This window comes from Cyprinodon tularosa, unplaced genomic scaffold, assembly GCF_016077235.1.
Source record: "Cyprinodon tularosa strain WSP-4 unplaced genomic scaffold, ASM1607723v1 ctg42, whole genome shotgun sequence".
Lineage (NCBI taxonomy): Eukaryota > Metazoa > Chordata > Actinopteri > Cyprinodontiformes > Cyprinodontidae > Cyprinodon > Cyprinodon tularosa.
The window spans coordinates 183,754-206,951 of record NW_024039141.1 but is presented as its reverse complement, the minus strand read 5'-3'; the positions used below and the strand labels follow the sequence as shown (position 1 = coordinate 206,951).

The 23,198-nt window shown below is 41.3% G+C and overlaps 1 protein-coding gene across 2 annotated transcripts in view; it reads right to left on the bottom strand.

Moving 5' to 3' along the window:
• Positions 1–1,677: 1,677 nt before the first annotated feature.
• mapk9 (mitogen-activated protein kinase 9) overlaps positions 1,678–23,198 on the bottom strand; it is a 31,239-nt gene continuing 9,718 nt past the window's right edge. The window contains exons 2-12 of one of the 2 annotated variants that reach the window (XM_038299094.1): positions 16,847–16,993; positions 13,017–13,146; positions 12,685–12,743; positions 12,452–12,590; positions 11,514–11,679; positions 9,267–9,338; positions 5,124–5,306; positions 4,789–4,913; positions 4,641–4,704; positions 3,415–3,486; positions 1,678–3,321 (exon numbers count right to left, since the gene is read on the bottom strand). In XM_038299094.1, the coding sequence (XP_038155022.1) occupies positions 3,185–3,321; positions 3,415–3,486; positions 4,641–4,704; positions 4,789–4,913; positions 5,124–5,306; positions 9,267–9,338; positions 11,514–11,679; positions 12,452–12,590; positions 12,685–12,743; positions 13,017–13,146; positions 16,847–16,962 (1,263 nt within the window). In that variant the 5' untranslated portion in view covers positions 16,963–16,993 and the 3' untranslated portion in view covers positions 1,678–3,184. Of the gene's footprint in view, positions 3,322–3,414; positions 3,487–4,640; positions 4,705–4,788; positions 4,914–5,123; positions 5,307–9,266; positions 9,339–11,238; positions 11,311–11,513; positions 11,680–12,451; positions 12,591–12,684; positions 12,744–13,016; positions 13,147–16,846; positions 16,994–23,198 lie in introns of both variants that reach the window. The other variant, XM_038299095.1, reaches the window with a different exon arrangement.

The window sequence follows — 23,198 nt, the reverse complement described above, 5'->3', positions numbered from 1 at the left end:
TAACAACCAAGGTGGGCAGAAGAGCATCTCTGAACGCACAGTACGTGGAACTTTGAGGCAGATGGGCTACAGCAGCAGAAGACCACACCGGGTGCCACTCCTTTCAGCTAAGAACAGGAAACTGAGGCTACAATTTGCACAAGCTCATGGAAATTGGACAATAGAAGATTAGAAAAACGTTGCCTGGTCTGATGAGTCTCGATTTCTGCTGCGACATTCGGATGGTAGGGTCAGAATTTGGCGTCTACAACATGAAAGCATGGATCCATCCTGCCTTGTATCAACGGTTCAGGCTGGTGGTGGTGGTGTCATGGTGTGGGGAATATTTTCTTGGCACTCTTTGGGCCCCTTGGTACCAATTGAGCATTGTTGCAACGCCACAGCCTACCTGAGTATTGTTGCTGACCATGTCCATCCCTTTATGACCACAATGTACCCAACTTCTGATGGCTACTTTCAGCAGGATGATGCGCCATGTCATAAAGCTGGAATCATCTCAGACTGGTTTCTTGAACATGACAATGAGTTCACTGTACTCAAATGGCCTCCACAGTCACCAGATCTCAATCCAATAGAGCATCTTTGGGATGTGGTGGAACGAGAGATTTGCATCATGGATGTGCAGCCGACAAATCTGCGGCAACTGTGTGATGCCATCATGTCAATATGGACCAAACTCCCTGAGGAATGCTTCCAGCACCTTGTTGAATCTATGCCATCAAGAATTGAGGCAGTTCTGAAGGCAAAAGGGGCTCCAACCCGTTACTAGCATGGGGTACCTAATAAAGTGGCCGGCGAGTGTATATTTTAGGACAAACTAATATATACAGTTTATTTTTTTTAAACTGTAAAAATAATCAATATGTTTACCTGATCTTGGAATCATTCAAATTACTCAGAGACAGAGTAGTCTGAGATTTTACTCAAGAAGGATTAGAGATACTTGACAAGAATATTACTCAAGTAAAAATAAGACGTACAGCAAAGTAAAACTAGTTTTAAAAGTTTTTTGTTTTTTTTTATCAAAGTGTAACTCAAGTAAATGTAACTGAGTAAATGTAACTAGTTGCTACCCACCTCTGCTGAAGATGTTTCTGTTGTGTAAAAGTTTGGGTAAAGTATAGAAGGTGGATTGCAGTTATATTCTTCAAGGGACACATAGACATCTGTATCCAGGAAACAACTAGAATATCACTTGATTTTTATCACAGTTTTAATATGACAGTGTTAATCTGTGATGTCAGAACCATCCGATAATAAAATAAAAATTCCTTTTGCTCTGTTGCCTCTCGTGAAGAAATCAATCACCCCAGTCTGCATATTATAATACCTGCTTTAATGACGATCAACCTTGATTGGTGAAAAATTAGTGCTGAAAAGCAAAGTTCAGCAGAGCCATACGCTGATCTCCTCCATGCTTTATTAGTCATTAATTTAATAAGAAAACTAACCAATCACGGAGTAGCTGTGCAGCGCAGGGATTGTTTACAATAAATTGTCATTTCAAGAATTCTGGAGATTTTCCTAAACATGTAATTAGAGAAACGAAACTAAAGGCTTTTATTTCTAGTGAATCTGATTAGGTTTTATACTTTCAAAATAATGAACTGAAAATAAAAGTTTTAATATTTCCGTTTCTGAGATTGTCTTATGAAGAACATCACAACCAACAAGATGGATCACTGATGTCCACTTTATTATTTGGAGTTTGGGTAAAGATGTTGGCCAAGTGCTAACATTGTCATTGCAGTCATACATCTCGGAAAAGCTCAAATAGAGAACTAAGGATTTAGAGAATAAGTTGGCCGCTCGTCAGGATAAGGCATGACAGAAAGAATAAAAATCATGATGGTGAACAATGTGGTGCTTAAGTGACTCCATAGTGTCATAAAACCGATTCTTCAACAAACGGTGCAATCATTTAAGCAAAAAGCAGCTCTGCAGCTCATGTAAAATGATCTTTTATCCCCTTGTTCCTGGGCAAACTTCCCTAACAGACTCTTCCACGACAACATGAGGAAAATTCAGACTATAAGAATTAATCTATAGGAAATAAAAGCAGTGCTGCACTGCACACTTTTTATATCACATACAGTCTTAAAGGAAAAAAACAAAAATAAAACAAACAATGCTCCATCATTAGCATAAAGATAACGCTAGGGTATAAACAAAATAAACAGATCTGGATGGATTCTATTAGACTCACAGCATCCTGAAGGTGTCTGATCATCATGCAAAGTAAACATCTCTTCGTTTTGTGCTGCCTTTCCACGTATAATCTGATTATCACTAATTTTTCACCTCTCCCAATGCTAAAGGAATGCTTTAGAAAAACAGCAGCCCATGCTTTTACTTTAAGATGCTTCTAACAAGAGGCCTACATACCATATAGTGGCTTGTGTGCAAACTTTTGCAAGAAAAAAAAAGAATATATATATATTTATAAATACATGAATCACTATGCCTCTTTTAGATTTATAGGATGATGATCTGCTTAAAGAAATGAACTGTCAGTACCTCAAATGATACGGGCTGATCCTGTGTCTACATACAGTACGATATAGCTAGAAACAAAACTAACACTGAAACTACAGCATCTTCCTGCTGTCAGGAGTAAAACGCCGGAAATCCACACACACGTGATGGCTCATGAAAAACACGACACATTTCAGCACAGCTAGCACCACTGTGAACATCTGCAATACCATCAGGGTGCTAAAGGTTCAAATTCATAAAATCCGCCATGGACCATTAGAGGAACTTAAGGTGGCCGATCAGCTTTTTGTTCTTTTTGGCGTTGCATGCAACAGAGAGCGGCAAACAACTGTTCCGTCTGTCTGCTCTCATTTGATGACAAAAACTTTTGATATTTTCAAAAAATAAAAACTACTAAAACAAAGGCATACGATGCAAACCTCTAATTCCCCACCCACCCCACAAACCGTATAGATGATCAGGTTTAACATTCACAGAGAAAAAGAAAACAGAGTTCTCTCTCTCTTTTTTTTTTTTTGACCTCAAGGCAACAGTCCCAAACATGATCCTCCAGATCACAAATGGTAAACAAACAAAAAAAATATATTTTCATTAGAAGAGAAACACAAGCAAGACGGATAAAACCTAAACAGAAGATCGATATTTTGAATATTTTTTTGATGAGTCAGACGCCTGCGGGGCCACAGATTCACTGGGCCTCATCGAGGGGCCCCGTCAGCGTGTCGATGCTGCTGCTGTCCGTGTCTGACGCCAGCGTGTGCTCTGTGGACATGGATGAGATGTCATTGGCGGAGGAGGACTGGGAAGCGGAACCCAACGGCACATCTGAGACAAGACACAGGTAAACGGGACAGAACCAGATGTTTAAACACTCCAAGTAAAGACAGGGTATAGAAGCTGCCACAGAGCTGAACCAACCTGAGCAGTCTTCTTTCATTAGACCGTTCTTGTTCCTCTCCTCCCAGTCAATTACTTCTTCATAAATAAGTTCTGCACAGAAACATGTAAGGATTAGTAAAACATGACTGAGGCTCCATTAGTTCAGAAATGTGAAGCTGCAGGAAAATAAATGGTGTCTGAAAATGATCTTTCCGAAGAACAGTTTTTGAAAAAAGTCTCTGCCGGTCTGAAAGTCACAGCTGGAGCCATTGTGTTCAGATTTCAGAAGACAGACGAGTCCTCCTGAACCCACAGGTTCTGTTAGCGCTGCACTCGGTGAAAATGCAAGGAAAATCCTTTTGTATAAAAAGCTGCAGAGAATCGGTAGCTGTGATCGTGTCGTCAGCCCCCCAGCAGGAAGTAATGTTTTTACAAAGGGAGCCGGGGAATAAAATCTCTGTCCCTAAAATGAAACACGCTATATAGCAATGGCAGATCCATGAAGATAGGTTTGTCCATTACACATTTAGCCTTAAAATGTTAAAGTTTAAATTTCAGCGCAGTGAGTGACTTTGAACACTTACTATTTCTCACTAAGTTCTTCTAGAGTTAGGCTTCAAATAAAAATGTTTTTGCTTTTTGCTGATTGGTTGTTATCTTATTGTTTTATAAGTCAATATTCTTTATATAAACAGTGATTAAAAAACAAAAAAATGGTTGGGTGCACCTAACATTTGTGCTGGTGACCCAGAGAATTTATTTTTTTTTTTCATTAGAAAATGGAAGTAAATGTACTTAAAAAGAAACAAAAAATATTTTATTTTTTATTATTACTTTGGACTTTAACTAGAAACCAAAGAATGAGAGAAATAATGATAAGATACATGGACAGAGAGACGCTTGGACTGATGGATGGAGATTAATACAAGCTCGGATGGACGGATGAACAGACGGACAGACAAACGAAAAATTGGATGATGGGTGTAGGTACAGATGAATAGAATATACAGTATAGATGATGATTGGGAGAGATCAACTAACCTAGTCTTTCTGTTAGCATCTCTTATATAGCATTAAAAGCAGATGTGTTAAGAGCAGCTTAGCTGGATCTAGAAATACAAATATTTTCCCTTAATGTATACCTAACTAGATTAGGAAAACCCTAAAATGTCCAGTTCCATACTTTAGGACCGCAGAAACCCAGTGAATAATATAAACGAGTAAAGTGTAATGCTGTTTGGTGTCCCTAGAGGGCGGTGCATCACCTTTCCACTGCTCGATGGAATGCTCCCTCTCTTCCAGCTGTTTATCTGAGATCTGGGGCGGAGGCTGAGAAACAAACAGAACAAGCTCCATCAGGGTAAAGTCATGCACGGTTACTCTGCTGAGGAAATGAACCAACGGTTCCCTCACCGCGTCGGCCTCTGCAGGGTCGTACCACACATGGATGTAGGGGTGGTGAAGGGCTTCTTCGACAGATATACGACATTCAGGATCAATGACCAGCATTTTGGAGAGCAGGTCTCGTGCCTGAGCAGCTGTTAAGGCAGCAGGGAAAGTGTTACCATGCGTAAAGCTTAATAACGGCCTCCTGCTATGCAGGCCAACATTTTTACTAACACTGGACATGATCTATAAGATTAGCAATTAGTTTAATTTCCATCCCAAAAATATGCTGCATCACAGAGCAGATCAACAGAATAATATATGACAAATAAAAGCTGAGTTTAAGTAACCAAAGCTCTTACTTTTCACTTTGTCTTGCTCAGACTCAGACGGAAAAGCCCAATCTGGAAACAGGTCTGTGAAGCTGACGCCTGGATACTGCGGCTTGTTCATCACATAGTTCCTGACGGTCTCCATGAGTCGGTTCATAAACTCTAGACTTGGCGTACCCAGAATCTCAATCACTTTATTCCACTGGTCAATGTCTGGACAAAGCCGTTAGTTAAGGAAACTTAAAAGGAATTTTGCAGAACACGAGGAAGCAAAAGGGAAAAACACAAGCATAATACAAGAGAAACCTTCATTGGCACAAAGTCCTCCAATATAAATGTATAAAACATTAACTCGAAGCTGAAATTTCAGTAGAATTATAAAGTAATGTGGTAAATCAAGATAAAGGCTTAACCCTGTAATGCCAAATGTATCGTATTTGATACATGCTGTTTCTGAAATGTTTTGCGTCTGACACCTTTTGCATAATTTAATGGTAAAAACTTTGCTCAAAATCCTATTGTACGCAATCAGATATACCTGATAACAGAGAGCAGAAGACTACAAAACAAATAATCTTGACTTATCGCATAGTAAAATTATTAATATCAAAAATGTATTTGTTTTTTCTTTTTACATATTTTGTTAAAAGGCCAAATAAGGACTTCGAACCAAAAAAAAAAGTTATTTTCTGTTTTGTTTTATTCTTGGATCGGGCTTTAAAGGGTTAAAAATATAATTTTGTGTCACATAAGGCTTAATAAGTGAGGATAACTTTACAAAAAAAACATGTCAGCATTTATTCTTACTTTTGAAGTTTTTTGAGAGCTTTGGGCTAAGCTAAAACAAAATAGTTCATAATTTTCTTAAGTTATAGAAAAGTTTAAAGCAGATTTTGTTAAGAAACAATATTACAACCTTTAAATACAGGCAACTATTTATCCCCTAATTCAAAATTGAAGTCTGACTGCAAACATATGAAAACATAGCTGCTCTTCTACATTGATTGGATGAGTATTATTCAAAGTAGCAGCTATAAGAAAGACTCCTAGAGCATATCTGGAGGAGCTACACAGGTCCACAGCTCAGATGGGAGTTTGTCAAAAGCTGTGTTCTGTAATTTCAGGCTTTTATAGATTAATGGTAAAAAGAAAACACTTTCTGGCAGAAAGCAAGAAGAAGTCCTTTTCCCAGTGTATCACAAGCCACGTAGGCAGTGTTGGGCACATTACTTTGAAAAAGTAATTAATTATAGTTACTAGTTGCTTCTCCCAAAAAGTAACTGAGTAACTAACTGAGTTACTCCACAATATAAGTAACTAGTTGCTAGTAAAAGTAACTATTGCGTTACCTTTACTAGTAACTTTTCTTTTCTCACCCCCATAACCCTCACCAACCGGCCCCCACCTTCTTGCCGTGTGTTTCAAAAGCCAGCTGAATAGCCTGGACGACAAAGACAAGTACCTGCAGAGAGTTTTGCATTTATTGCTCAACGTAAATGACATCAGGGGGGAAACGCTATCTGAAAGGCCTATAAACCCCATCAGTTAGTGTCCCCCCTGCTTAACATGGGGGGAACGCTATCTGATGGGCTTCTAAACCCCCATCAGGTAGCGGGCCAAAACCCAACATTTCCTCATGACAAACTGCTGTTTGGTGCAAAAGGAGCACTGACAGATGGGGTCCCACTGAATATGGAAGTGCAGTGCTTTTTGGCAGGCAACCTATTCGACCGGGAATGTTTCAGAGCAGAGCCTCTGTTTGGTTTGATCATGTGAAGCTATAATAGTGTACTTTTAGGCTTAACATAAAAGAGGAAAGTGGCTATTTAGCCAGTAATACCCACACCTCAGGCACCTGCTCTCTATCTAATCACCTTACCCTCTTTTCTTTGGATCTATTATTGGTGTGAACTCAAATATTTGTTTTAATTTAACAGTAATTTTTGTTTGCTTTTTAGTTTAAACTGAATTAGTTATTACACCGAAGTCTAGGAAATGCGATGAACAGTCTGCACCATGCAGTTTTCTATTTGAAAACTCGACAGGATCAACTTTTTCCTCCAATTATCTCCTTTCTTGTCTGGATGATTTGTTCTGCTTCAGATTGACATAGGGTCAGTATGGCAAGTTGCAAAAATAGAAGTGGAAAAGCTACGTGAGTGCCAACTTCACTGAGATGCTTCAGAAATACACGGCAGTGCACCTGGTGGAATCATTCTGACTGACTCAGCAGCAGCGCAGTGCTTCCACGCTTCTATCATGGGGCACAGTAACGGTAGCAGGCCTGTATGGGGTACTTTTTGTTATCTGGGGCAGGAAAGCTGGATAAAGCTAATGGACAAACAGATGGAGGAGAAGACTGGAAAAAAGAGCCAATTAGAGGCAAATTATAAAAAGAAAAAACTAGTCTAGCTTTCCAAGATATGCAAAGCTAAGGACACAAAACTAAACGTGTGTAGCTGTGATTGCACTAAAAATGTGTTTCTAAAGAATTTACGCAATAGGTCTGAATAATCTGACTTCATCGCTCTTAAAATATGTATAACCTTGTTTTGGTTTCATAAACAATTCCCAATAAAAAGATTAAACGTAAAATGGGGAATAAATACTATTACAAGGCTCTGCAGAAAATAAGTACATAAAAATAATTCACACCAGGATTTTAGTGTGTCTACATGGTGCCGAGGTTCATCTAGTTGAAGACCTATTAGTGTAGCAGGGTTCCTACAGCATAAGGCAAGTTAAATTCAAGACTTTTTATTGCCACTTGAAATAAAAATTTAAGACCAAATTCACAAGAAACACAAGAAAAACCCGCTTGCGACAACTTAACCCAAAGGTTTATTTTAACATAAACCACTGCACTAATGTTTCAAACTTTGAAAAGCTTCCCACACAAATTACAGATATATTTTAACTTTATCTAACTGAATTCACAAACTTTGTTTTAGCAGGTAATAAAACAAATCAGTTTTAAAGCAACAACATAACCAGTGCTAAGTCTTTTTTGCAGCTATTTTCCTTTGTATCGTTTTCTTAGTATGTTTGATTTGGTGACAAGTGGAGGCGTTGCAGAGACAAGGGTGGAACAAAACAGAAATACCGGCTGTTTCTTGGTAACTCGATTTTGATGCTTTGTGTTTCGCGCTTCGCATGTGCTACTCCACTCCCTTAATTCCCATCTTTCCGAGCTTGAATGACTTCTTGCACAAAATCCACTGAGCCTCATGTATGTTCCCTGGTTTTAGCCATGGAGAAAACTCTTGCCTGGATAGACAATTTTCGTAACATTAACACTTGCTCATATTTTCCAGACAAAAAGTAAATGGTGCATCTCCCAAATGTCCCGGCCGCAACAACGCTTTTATAGGTTCCGCTATCGGGACAGAACCAATAATGGCGAGCTGTTATTTTCTTTTAAATACAAAAAAAATAGTCAATTTTAATGTTTTATTTAGATTACAAAAATAAATCGTAATAAAAATAATCCTATTTATGATGTTTTAAAAATTAAGACCTACGAAAGACTGATTTAGGACATTTTAATACCAATTAAGGCCTTAGTTTTATTTTGAAAAATTCAATGCCTTTTAAGAGTTTTTAAGGACCCGCGGGAACCCTGTGTAGATATCCGTGCTTAAAATACTTGCAAATATAAACAATAATACACACTGAACTCTATCATTAAAGAGATCTTGGCAAACAATAATCCATATTCATCAGTTAAACTGACAGATCCAATTTCACCAAGTGGATCTTTTTAGATTTAGATATCAATCTAATAAAAACAAACAGGAAAAGAAAATGACCTCAGAGGATGAAAAGCAGTATAACCTGAACTGTTCCCACTCAACCATTTCAAGCTACTTGCCGACACAAGCAGGCTGCTGGTGAACGAGAGACGATAATTAGAAACAGAGACACTATAAATGCTAATGATGTGAATGACTTCAGTCTGATTCCATCTGACAATTAGAGAGGCTGCAGATGTCTGATCCAGACGTCTGATTATTAATCATTGAAGAGAGAACATGGAAGAATCTTAGTTTAAACCCATTAATCTATTCGACAGCAATAAAATCAAAAAACATCACGACTGACAGATGTGTCTGAAGGATTACACAGAGCGACAATGAGAGACAAAAACTGGTTTATGAGAAGAGCGAAGGATACGATCAGTGCCTTGGAAGATGACGCTGCCCTTTACCATCTCTCCCATGATGCACCCCACTGACCAGATGTCCACTGGGAACAGAAAACACACAAATGTGACACAAAATCCCACAAACAAACAAAATAATTACATGAAAAAGTGACAATAAAAAAACAAACACATTAAATGCAGAGCAGGGTGTGAAAGAGAATGGTTAGACAAACACGGAGATGTAAAACAAACGGCGCCTCATTGTTTGGGTCCGTCCCCTTCCAGAGCTTCGCTCTCCTGCTTTCATCATGCGGCGCACATCTTCAGTCTGGCTTCAAACCGGCTGCAGCCTTCCAGGCCTTTTTCTCGCCTACGCTTATCAGTTTACACAGCTGTTGCTCTCTCCCTCGCTTTCTCTTTGTGTTCATCGATGTGAGTGTGTTTTTAACAGAGGAGCATGAAGTTTGTCTTTCCCTCTCGCTCTCTGAGTTGCCCTGTTTACTTGGGAGGGTTAAGAAGTGGCAAATGGCCATTTACAGTTTCCTCCAGTCCACATCCACTCAAGCTGAAAGCTTTCTCTCCCCCTGATAACATCTCCAGAGCTCTGCATATAATCCGGCGCCGATTCTTCACAAATATCACATGAATCACAAATGCAAACTTTAAAAGCGTACACCAGGGACCTTTTTTTTAAGTTCCTATCCATCTCTTTTTCTAACAAAGTGTGTCGAACCAAAACAACCCCAATCACTTTGCATCAATTCCTTGATGTTGCAGCAGCGGATTACATAAGACAACAACTAATCAGATCTTTTTAAAGGCATAGTTTCCAACAAATGAACACATTCAGCCCAATAGATTGCCCGGAAACTTCCTGAACTGCTTTAAAAGCTCATCCCCGGTCTTTCCATCTGTTTTTATTTGACTAAAAGTTTCCTGTCACCCGTTTCAGCCGACTAGAGACCGCTGCTTTCAACTGGCAGCTCACTGCATACAACTACGATACATGTGCATGTAGACAGACACTGAAAGAAACGAACCGTCTGCAGCAACAACGGATGATGAGAACAGTATTCTGTTAGGTATGAAAAAAAGGTCCAAGCGTACAAAAGGAAGGGGTCATAAAATGATTAGAGACGTTGGATAAGTATAGTTTACATGCGCTATTGTGCCCCATGCTCTGATTGAACGGACCAATCAGTAAATTCACCCTTCATCACATATATGCGACTAAAAAATTATCATAAAGGATCTCATATAAAAAGTAGTGTCATGACATGTGAGAATTGGTGGATTTACTGGGCGCTGGATTGAAGAACCTGGAAAAGTGGTTTCTACAGATTTATGTAAATTGTAATTTGATCTGCACATTATGCTGCAAAGTTATTCAGGGTGCACACTGCAAAGGAATGCATGAACTGCAGTAAATTCAGGCTCCCTGTGCCTCTAATACATCTGATGCCTTAAAACCTCGTTGAAGTTTAATGGGCGTGAAAGTTACATAAAAAACTACAGATATTTTGTTTAGAGGCAAGTCTTTAAATTTAACCTTGTTGATATAATCCTTTTCTATCGGTGTCCATTGATCTTAACCTTTTATTTGTGAATTTATTACAAGAAATTATCGGAATGTTTACCAACTTGATCAGATTTCTCTAATATTGAGCAGCTTATAAAAACTGGGACATCTCAGTCACTTGTTGCATGCAGGACCTATAGGATACCTGGAGCATCAAGAGAGCCTAATTTTAATGAAGACTTGCAAAAGCCTCCAAATTCCTGTTTGTTGCAATAAACTCTATATCCAAAGAAATTGTCTTCTTGTTAGCTAAAACTGTTAAAACAGATTAAAAATATTGGGTAGAAAATATTGACCTAGAGATTCACTAAAATATTCCTAAAAGTGACCATGAACAGATTTCTGTGTTTGAGGATTCAATGCAGTGAAAACCAAAGTAAGATGTGAAACAAGGTTAATAGGAGGAAGATGAGGAAGGATACAGTCCTTTCCAGGAAAGAGGACTTTATGACAGATCATTTCAGCCATAATGCAGCCAACTGACCACAGGTCCACTGAAGCAAAGTAGTGGCAGATTAAAAGCATTCAGTGACATCCACAAACAGTAAACAGAAACACTAATAGATCAACGAGATCAAATGTATTAGAAAAATTAAACAATCTTTTTTTTAGGGATTTTTCAGTAATTGTATGAAAGCACACGTTGGATAACAAAAAAAGATCTGAAACCGTTCCTGTCTCTGAGAAATATGCTCACCGTTCTCCTTATACTTCATGCCCAGAATTACCTCCGGGGCGCGGTAATATCTGGTAACTACATAGGGGGTCATCATAAAGTTTGTGCAAGCCGTCCTCGCCAGACCAAAGTCAAGGATTTTCAGAGTGCAATCAGACTTCACCACAATGTTGCTGGGCTTCAGATCCTGGAGGGGAAGAAAAATATCTACCATTTTTATATGTTATCATATCATAACATTTTATATCACCCTTGTTTATAGATGTCGGCTTGTTTTTCAGTGTTTCACTGTGACTGGCTGAATGTGTTTCCTTCAACCTCTGACATGGCTGTGTTTCCTGGACGGAGCCGCCTGTGGAGCTGATTTACAGTTGCTTTTTGTATATCTGCTTCTGTCTCTTTGAACCCCAGTCGGCCTCGGTAGATGGCCGCTCCCACTGAGCCTGGTTCTGCAGGAGGTTCCTATCTGTTCAAAGGGAGTTTTTCCTCTCCACTGTCGCTACAAGCATGCTTAGTCTGAGGGATTGCCTTTGAGTCAATGACTCGATGCAATCAACTGGTTTTCCTTAAATAGAAAACTTTGAATCAATTTGATTGTATAATCTGGTGAACTGTAAAGTGCCTTGAAATGACGTGTTGTGAATTGATGCTATAGAAATAAACTGAATTGAATTATACAGGCTGTAGATGAATCGGTAGGTTATTTATAAAAATAAATCAAAGCAGAAATAGAAAAACTCAGAATAACAAGGCTTGTTTAGAAGCTACCAGAGGACAGCTTTACTCTCAAAAAATCCAAAGTATGGCGGGCGAATTTGGTCATGATTTGGGCTGGTCATGATTTGGGCTTGTAATGACCTGAACCTCTTGAATTAATAATTTATATTATTTTCTCTTAACTGTCTTTTACATAAGCTCATGTTTCTATCACCTTTAGCACATCTGACCCCTGGACTCACCCTGTGGATGATCCCAGCTGAGTGCAGGTGCCTGATGCCACAAAGGATCTGATAGAGCAGGTAGGACATCCTCTCATGGTCTAGGTCCATGTGGATCACCTGACATAAACTGGCATCCATGAGCTCCATCACTAGATAGCTAAATTAATAGAAAAAAATAACAGAAAAACATATGGATGTTATTTAGTGTGAGCAGATTTGTAAGGCTCTAGAAACCCTCGCCGGTCACTCACAGATCCTGGAACTCCTCCAGAGACTTCTGAGGCGTGAAAACATTGATCAGACGGATGATCTGCGAGGGTAAAGACAGACTCACTCTGTTACTCTCTACTCTCCTCTTTGAAAAGAGAGATTGATTTTCTCCCCTCAGTTATGTTGACTCATCTGATCTCACACAAATAATGTCAAACTGTAACACTTCAAATATAGCTGCGTTCTGTTTTTAAGCAATAGCTCAACTCATAAAACCAGTATCCCTTTCCATGATTTATTTAGACTTATTTGAATCCCTTTAAAATAATAAAACATGGTTTTAAGCAGGTTGGAGCTTCACACAGAATCTTACATTTTTGTGGTTGACACATTTGAGCAACACCAGCTCCCTGTAGGCTCGCTTTGCATGGGTCTGGTTCTGAAAGGGCCGACAGAGCTTCTTCACAGCCACTGGTATACCAAGGACCGTATCCAGGGCAGAGCTGGTCACAGATTACATTAAAGAGAAAAAAAAAAAAACAGAAACAAAGGTTAGAAACAACAAATGTATTTCACTGAGAGAATCTCCTGTTGACCTCGAGGTAAACAAAAATCCAAGATCAATTTTCTATCAGTTTATATTGTTAAAATCTAGCTATTGTAAATATTAAAATTATTAAGTTTCTGGGACACCTCCACAGTCATCTGATTGGTTCTAAACAGTTTCTGCTCCTTTCCACAGTAAATCACAGTAAACATGGCATAGGTCAGTCTGGCTGGCCAGGCCAGGATTACACAGCAGAAGTGTTCAAGCTGAACATTGAAACAACAAAATGACATTTGATTTTAATAATATAATATTATAGATCTATTAAAATGCAGCTCACGTTTAAAATAAAGCACTTCCATCTAGGCTGGCTTTTAGTCATTATCAGAAACAAAAGCTTCAAAAAGGTCATCAGGAGCGGCAATGTTTTCAGTTTAACCATTTTTACTGTTGTTGGAAAAAAAAAAATCAGACTTAGACTAAGTTTATGGTCTTTTCGTATACTGTAACAGTCGCTATTGTGTACTGTCTCTTTAAGATATTGCTAGGTGCCACTGTTTCTCTGCAGAGAGTGCGGGAGACGTGATGCAGAGAAATACATGTACTCAGACGGACATGTCGATTTCCCTATTTTATTTTTAATATTACGGTTTGTTTGGACTCTGCTCATTCTTCATGAGTTGTGAGTTTTTGACTGTCATCTTCCTTAAACGCAACCCTAAATGTTACAATACACAGAGCGTGTACAAAACTGAATTTCTATGCATGTAGATCACAACAGTGAAACAAACATTACCATTTATAAACTGCAGCAGTGGTCAAGAATTTAAACTAAACCAGAAACATTTCCGTCCAACAGGAAGGAAAGACTGGTCGTCTGACCTGCTTCAGCTTATTGGGCTCTAAATGGTCGGTCTAGAAAAGATACAATACGTTTCTGACCAGTGAACTCACCACACCTTAAAGGAATAGTACACCCAAAACATGATTAGCCTTCATTTTCTACTCACCCCCATGCTGAACAACACTCTGGAGTACTTTTTTGATATCTCAAATGCATCTGGAGATCTGGGAGGCTTCTTGCTGTCTGCTGACATGCTGAATGCGCACTTTCATCTGGTTGGTCTGCCGGCTTCCGTAGCGTCGTGAACGCGCAGGCGCGCGCTTTCAGGAAATCCTATACACTACTGTTTATGCTCTAAAAACATTCTAAATGACTTCGTTTCGAGTAAATTATGGACGCTACCCACTCAGGACACTTTGAATACATTGGACGAGCAGTATGGAGGAATATTGACACGTTTTTGTGGACTTTATGGACCTTTCTGTCTCGGGCACAATAGACCTCCATTATTTGAATGTCAGCAGACAGCAAGAAGCCTCCCAGATCTCCAGATGCATTTGAGATATCAAAAAAGTACTCCAGAGTGTTGTTCAGCATGGGAGTGAGTAGAAAATGAAGGCTAATCATGTTTTGGGTGTACTATTCCTTTAAAGCTCTGATGCTATGTGAAAAACAACGCCCCCTGGTGTAGAAACTTTTACTGAGTTAAGCCTGGTTTTTGCACACAGCCAAATTATGTCATTTTAGCACCAACGCCCCTCCAGGCACTAATCGCACTGCACACCTAGAAAAACTCTTGACTATGAAAACATCTCTGAGAGGAAAAACATGTTGGGGGAGTGACATTTCCTACCGACAAGCCTTTGCAAATATAAACATCTAAAAACCTCTTCTGTTTCGACCCATAAATATCACTACCATCAACACACTAAAAACACTCTTGGAAAGCAGTTACTGTCTCTCAGATGAGATAGAGGCATTGAAATAGTTGGAAACAGCTGAGGTTTCTACTTCTTCATGTGGTGCGGTGTTATACGCTTGTAGTCGTATAGGGGGAAAATGTCCCCGTTTCATTGCAGTATTTAAAAAGTTGGAAAAAATAAATAAATAAAAACATCACTTAAAATATTGAATTAAATGAAAACACATAAGTAGTTTTAAATTTCACAAAATATACCATTTAAAAAAGTACAAGATACAAACTAGACATCAAACTCGCATCTATGATCGCCAACGCCTGCTGGAGCTACAGCCACAAAATGTTTTAAATAATGACGTTTTTGATTGTTTAAAAAGCTGCAAAGTGCTATAGATGGGTGTCAACAAAACAACAGCAGAAAATAACTGACGGAGGAAGAGATGTGCGAGACGGTGCAGTGGGGGGCTAACTGCGAAGCTAAAGAGAGATCTGCACAGACCTCCGCTTCCATCAATCCTGCTCCCTAACATCCGCTCACTGGAAAACCATCCATCCATCTTCTTACACGCTTAATCCCAAGCGGGGTCGCGAGAGGGGGGGTCCACCCTGGACAGTTCCCCAGTCCATCGCAGGGCAACATAGAGACAAACAGGACAAACAACCATTCATGCACACACTCACACCTATGGAGAATTTTGAGAAGCCAATTAACCTAACATTCATGTTTTTGGACTGTGGGAGGAAGCCAGAGTACTCATTGGAAAACGAAATGGATAATCTCCAACTCGAACTCTCTTCAAAAAAGGAGGTATGTAACTGCTGCGCCATCATTCTGATGGGGTCTTGGCTGTATCCAGCTGTTGGCCTGATGCTATACCGCGCCGATAGAAACAAAGAGCTCTGCGTGAATGGCAGCTCCTCTAAAACTGTTCCCAGGAAATCTTCGGCATCTAGAGGGGAAGCCCAGCCCTCTGCAGGTGAAAATGAGGAGAGCACTCTAGATGCTTCCCTGCCAAATGCTGAAACATCCCCATCTGGCTCCTCCCGGCCCCCACTGGCTTCTTATCCTTCTCCAGCGTCGTCTGTCGCTGCTAAACCTGCCGATGGCATCACTGCTGCTTCAGCCTCTTCAACCCAGGGGACTACCACCCTCACAGCATCGTCATCATTGTCCTCTTCCTCCCCTGAGCCAGGAGAAGCGAGTGCTTCAGGAGCTGGACGAAGTAGCAGCAGCATAACAACACCTGCTGCTTACCTTATCAAGGCTGCACTTTAAAAACTGAAATTGTCTAGAGAGCTGTTCTAAACCTAATTTCTTTTTGTCTACACTTGTGTATTCAAAATAACAAAATAAATCTGTCTAAGTTGTGGACCCTAATTGTGAACTAGCTCTGTTTTTAGTGTAATCCAGCGTTCAGAGAGAGGAAGCAATGCTTTTAAACTGATGGTTCTGGTTGGTGTCTATTAATGATAGTTTCACATATTTTTTTTTCATTTTTCTTTCTAGTAACATAACAGGTTCCTGTGTTGTTATATAAATATGTTTTTAATATTTTATAAATAACTTTAATAATGTGTAAGAAAACATTTTTTATTTATCCAGTCAGTATGTAACACAGGAGGCACAATTAATTGTTAAAATATAATGATGTACCCGTTTTTCTTTTAAAACTCCGTATAGAGTAAAAAACTGCATTTAGCCCTTCATGTTACCAACAGATCCTCTTGACAAGAGAAAACTTGATCAATCTATCAATTAATCATTTGTCCATCCATAAGATCAATTAACTTTAGAAGAATTCAATCATCAATATTTTGCATCCCTTTTAATAAAGAATTCAAAATTATCTGAAAACAAATCAATTAATAAAAACTATAGTAGCAACATCTTACCAGACAATGCCTTGGGCCCCGGAGCCAACGGCACGGAGCTGCTGGTAGCGTTTGAGCACAGTGAAGGTGGAGTCCCCCACCTGGACACTGTAGAACTGACCCTCCGTCTCACTCATCGTGCCGAGCAGTGAGGACCAGCAGCACAATCTGTCCGAACACAGAAGAAAACATGGATTATGACCTCAACAGGAGGACAGAGATCACACAGGGTTGGTTATCCTGAGACCTGATTACTCATTTCATTTTCAGATCAGTATAGAAGCAAACAATCATGTCTTTCTGCCCATTTTTTTCATCTTATAGCATAATGAGAGAGAAGATGCTGATACTGAAGCTGGTAACGTTTCTGCGTGTGTAGATATGAATAATCAAGGCCAACAGAGAAGCTAGAAAGCTTAAAGAGTTCCTCAGGCTCTCGCTGCCATCTTCAAACTCAGACTGAGACGCTCCTGCTATATAAGCACAGACAGAGCTCAACGACTAGCACAGGCAGCATTAAGCTTCAAGGCGTTTGTGATCTGAAGGCAGTTTCACTGTGCAGAGTCGAGCTCTGCCAGCATGAGTTCGTACATGTTAAGAAAACACACGTGTTTGTGGTTTTCTGACATATGCGGCTGGGTTAGCTCTGATTCCTAAGGCAGGAAGTGAGAGGGTATTTTTCTTGGCAGTCATTTCTGTGTGCGCTTGTATGTGGGCGAAGACACAACGTCATGTAGCTATGCAACAGCGACTAGTGATGGATGCATTTAAAAAAGCCACAAAAACAAACAGAAAAACTGAGTTATTTGTTTTTTTTCTGCTCTTTTTGTTTTGACAGGATAAGAATGAGAGGATTAACTGGTCTGGATGCCTCACAGATAAACCTTCATACACAGAAGTATCAGAGGAGACCTTATGGAAACCTTATGTAACTGTAGAATGATCTGAAAAACATTTTTAAAGGATGTAAAAACCTAAACTATTCCAGACATAATTTCCCAGAGTCGTTTTTTTTCTGATATAAAATACTAAAGTTTACTGCAAAAATATGGCAGATATGAACAGGAATATCCTGGAAACACCAGAAACTAAAAGCAAGGAAGCAAAGACCAAATGGATACAAAGCAGACAAGGAGAGAAAGAAGGAAGAATACAGGAATTAGTCATTTTATTTTCCCACTTTTCCAAATTTGGAAAATAATGAAATCAAATTCTAGATTTTTCCAAACTCTATTTAAACCCTTTTAACATTATCTTATTTTCACACAGAAAGATTATAGCCATGACTTTAACAGTACAACTGTAATAACACTGCTTCAGATGCATGTCACAAAATATACCCCCATCTGTTGCATTTTCTCTAAATCTAAAATATCTGATTTAACCTCCATTATTACAATCTTTGCTTCTAAAATTCAGTTGCTTATCTCTAAATGCTCACAGCAGCACAGAGTGCATTAAAACAGTCTGATGAGAAACCCTTCTTCTACAAAGCACAGTTTTCCTGCCTATTATTTTATTGTAAATACGCAGAGAATTTAACTTTCCACAGATGTGTTTATTATGGAATGGTGTTTCCTTGACCCTGTGCTAGACTTAAGGCTGATTCAGCATATTATAAGATTAGCGTTATCATCAATATTACTGCGTTTAATAATTATGTGCAATCAGTGCAATCACTGTAGGCTAATATTGCTTGTGTTATGAATTTGCCTTTTTCCTGCTAATATTTAGCTCACAGTTTGACAGCAGCAGATCCTTACAATCAACATGGCGTTAATGACCTAAAGGTCACAGAGCAATTCAATTTCAATTCAATTCAGTTTATTTATATAGCGCCAAATTCACAACACATGTCATCTCAAGGCACTTTACAGTTCAACCAGATCATACAGTCAAATTGATACAAAGTTTTCTATCTAAGGAAAACCAGTTGATTGCATTGACTCATTGACTCAAATACAATCCCCCACACTAAGCATGCTTGTAGCGACAGTGGAGAGGAAAAACTCCCTTTTAACAGGAAGAAACCTCCAGCAGAACCAGGCTCAGTGTGAGCGGCCATCTGCCGAGGCCGACTGGGGTTCAAGGAGACAGAAGCAGAGATACAAAAAGCAGCTGTAAAAGGCGGCCCCGTCCAGGAAACACACAGCCAGGCAGACGAGCTCCAAGGCAGCTCCCATGCCAGAGGACGAAGAGAGCACATCCACTCAGTCACGGTCAGAGAAACAGGACCACACTGGAAAACAGGCCGATCTCCAACATCTATTAACAAGGGTGTTGATAGAAGCAGCACAGCTGATGTTTTTTTCCAGGATGACGTCACAGCCAAACAGGAACAGACGAGGCAAAGCTACTCTGAGGAAAAGCAGAGAGAGCAGAAGGTTAGAGATTGAACTAACAGATTCTGCAGAATAGGAGAACAGAGAGAGAATGAAGCAGAATGATGAAATGGGGGTCCCTATGTCCTCCAAAAGTCTAAGCCTATAGCAGCATAACTATAGAGATAGCTCAGGATAACCTGAGCCACCCTAACTATAAGCTTTATCAAAAATGAAAGTTTTAAGCCTAGCCTTAAAAGTAGACAGGGTGTCTGCCTCACGGACTAAAACTGGTAGTTGGTTCCACAGGAGATTGCTGTAATATGCTGATGAGAGCAGGGCTCTCATCAGCATATTTCAGCGTAACGGGCAGTAGAGCTTGAAAAAGTCACTGTTACACTGAAAATCAGGCCGATATCCTCTTTGACTGACACCTGGGCTTCTAACACATATTTCAGCACAAATGGTGGTTAGGTTGAAATTTTTTGAGTTACAATGGAAATATGCTGATACCCTGACTTAATGCACTTAGCAGCAGTGGAAATTGTGTTTTTAGATACATTTAATTGTTATTTGCACCCATCAAGTGAAGCGCAGTGAAAACATGAACCCCGGACCATTAGGACTGCCATTGGCTCGGCTCCCCAAGACAAGAAAACCCATTAGCACTAAGCTGCAACACAAACTTATTGCCTTTGTCAAAACATTCTGCAATTTCCCCCAAAAAAGCAACGGCAAATCTAGCCCCTATTTTCTGTCGCATTCAAGACTTTGGTGAAATAAAAGCGCCTCCAAGCAAAACACTGACAGGAAGTCGGACGCAGCAGCTGCAGCCAGTTTCTGCAGTCACAGAGAGAATAGCGACTCTTCCCCATTAAAAGATACTCACACATGTGCAAAGCTTCCACCTATGCCTACTAAGGATGGAACGGTTCACAAAATCCACGGTTCGGTTCGCGGTTTCGTGGTCACAGTTTTCGGTTCGGTATATGTTGATTGTTAGCCTGACATGTTGGTCGTGTTGCTGTTAGCATAAACAAAACGTGTTGCACAATGCTTGCACACTGTTGCACTTTTATCCACAACTTTCTTTCCATCGTCATCGTAGGTCACTCTAAATGCAAAGTGGTCCCATAGAGCAGACCTATAACCTATGCTGCTGGCTTGTCTTCCAACTCCTGTTCTTTCCCACTCGCCATACCCACGAGAAAAAGGAACAGCGCATGAACCGAACAGAACACACACGAACTGAACCAGAGACAGTGGAACCGAACGGTTCGGACGGTTTTAATAAACCATTCCATCCCTAATCCCTACTGAATTAAAAAGTGGTGTGGAAACAAAATATTTGGCATATTTTTTTCTTTGAACCCGTTTTGCAGTAAAATGGATCCTTCCCTCATTTAATCCGTGCACCGGCTCATCCACTGTGTGCCACTATTTTAAGTTAAATTTGATAACTAAACATGGATTTATGTGAAATACAGGTCAAAATAACCTTGTTTAACACTAGAAATTATGTTATAGATTTCATCTTGAGTTTTAAACCAAGTTGGAGTATTTTAATCACTTCCTGTCTTGCTAATTAATTCAGCTGTTACATGCAAACGAAAGTTACGTATGTAACTACGGTTCTATGAATCCCGGATGACCGCCAGAGGGCGGTGCTGAAAGCACTGAATGTTCCCTTCGGGCATGCGCAGTTCGAGTAATTATACCAACAGAGTCACACCTGTGACACCGGATGACCACTCAGAAGCTATATAGCCTGGTGTCATCCTTTGCTCTGCTCCTACAGAATCTTCTCGCAAAAGCAAGGATTCTGAGTGACAGAGAAGCTCTGGCGGTCATCCGGGATTCATAGAACCGTAGTTACATACGTAACTTTCGTTCTATTTCATCCCTACTGACCGCCAGAGGGCGGTGCTGAAAGCACTGAATGACTAATGCCAACGATGTCACAAGGAATCCTGAGCACATACCTCACAGAGGAGGCCCAGCAGAACCTTGTAAAAGGACCTGACCCAGGGGATGAGGGGCAGCCACATTGACACTGTAGAACCTGGTGAAGGTGGTTGGGGAAGCCCATGAAGCAGCAGCACATATAGCTTCCAGCGGAACCCCTCTCAAAGCAGCCCAGGAAGCGGTGACGCTCCTGGTGGAATGTGCTCTCACACCGACTGGCAGGGAGCAGTGACCTGCAGCGTAGGCGTGGCAGATGACACTCACAATCCAATGGGACAGACGCTGTTTAGAAAGAGGACAGCCTAACCTTGGACCCCCATAACAGAGGAAAAGCTGGTCCGAGCGTCTCAGATTGGCGGTGGCTGCAATGTATGCCTCCAACGCTCTTACCGGGCACAACTCAGACTCATTCTCAGTTGTACCAGATTGAGGCTGAAACCGAGCCAGCCGCAATGGCTGGTTACGGTGAAAAGGAGACAACACCTTAGGCACAAACGCAGTATTAGGCCACAGGGTAACACCAGAGCCATCTGGATTCCACCTGATACACCTAGGGCTGACAGAAAGAGCATGCAGCTCGCTGACCCTCTTAGCTGAGACGATAGCCATCAGGAAAGCAGTCTTGCAGGAAAGCCACTTGAGTTCTGCTTGTGCCAAAGGCTCGAATGGAGGGTGGCACAGAGCTGTGAGAACCAACGGCAGATCCCAATCTGGGGCTCGTGGGGCTGGCTGCTGGCACAACCTACGAGCACCACGCAGAAAAAGTGAAACCAGTTCATGGCGCCCCACTGTACGGTTGTCAACAGTTCGGTGAAGACATGAAATTGCTGCAACATACACTTTAAGGGTCGAAGGAGAGCGGCCCTTATCAAGGAGAGACTGGAGGAACTCCAAAATAGTGGGCACCGAGCAGGAAACTGGGTTCTCATTGTGGGCAGAGCACCACTGAGAAAAGAGGCGCCATCTGTTAGCATACTGCAGCCGAGTGGAGGAAGCCCTAGCACTCAATACAGTGTGTCTCACGGTGTCTGAACACCCAGTCAGCCTCCCAGGGGCCATGCCCACAGCTGGAGACGTTGAGGGTTGGGGTGCCATATCTGTCCCCCCAACTGAGACAGCAGATCCCTCTTTGCTGGAAGACGCCATGGAGTACCGTGACACAGACTCCAAAGCAGCGGGAACCACGGCCGCGCTGGCCAGAACGGAGCTACCAGCAACACTCTGTGGCCCTGCTCGAGAACCCTCCAGAGTCGGCCAAATCAGTGAGAGGGGTGGAAAGGCATACAGGAGAACCTGCGGCCATGGATGAGCCAGTGCATCCTGGCCCAGTGCGCCCGCCATCCCGGTTAGGGAATACCATAGGGGGCAATGGGTCGACTCCTCTGTGGCGAACAGATCTACCTCTGCCTGCCCAAAGAGGTTCCAGATTATGCGCACTACGTCGCGGTGAAGAGACCACTCTCCCGGAGCAGGTGCCTGGCGGGATAGAGAGTCCGCAACCTGGTTCTGCCGTCTTGGCAGATACGCTGCGCGCAGGGTACACAGACGGGGAAACGCCCATTCCAGGAGATCCCTCGACACCTTCAAGAGACGTGCTGACCTGGTGCCACCTTGGTGGTTTATATGATAAACAACAGAGGTGTTGTCTGTCCGAATCAGCACGTGCCTTCCCTCTAGGTGGGGCAGAAGGCACCTGAGGGCCATGTGCACAGCCCGCAGCTCCAGCACATTTATGTGTTCGGTGCGCTCCCTTGGGTCCCAGAGACCCCGAACAGCTCTGTGTTGCCACACGGCACCCCAGCCCATGAGGCTGGCATCCGTGGTGACCACCTCCCTTCGACACACTACTAGCCCCATTGGAACACCACTGGACAAAAGGGTCCCGTCTCGCCAAGGAGCTAGGGCATGGAGGCAGCTCCTGGTCACCATTAGCCAGCGATGCCTGTGCAGCCTGGCGTCTAGGCGAAAGCTGTTGAGCCATCGCTGCAAAGGACGCAGAAGGAGCAGCCCTAAGGGCACGACACGAGTGACTGATGTCAGTTTGCCCAGCATTCGCAGGATGATGATGTAGGGAAACTCCCTGCCCA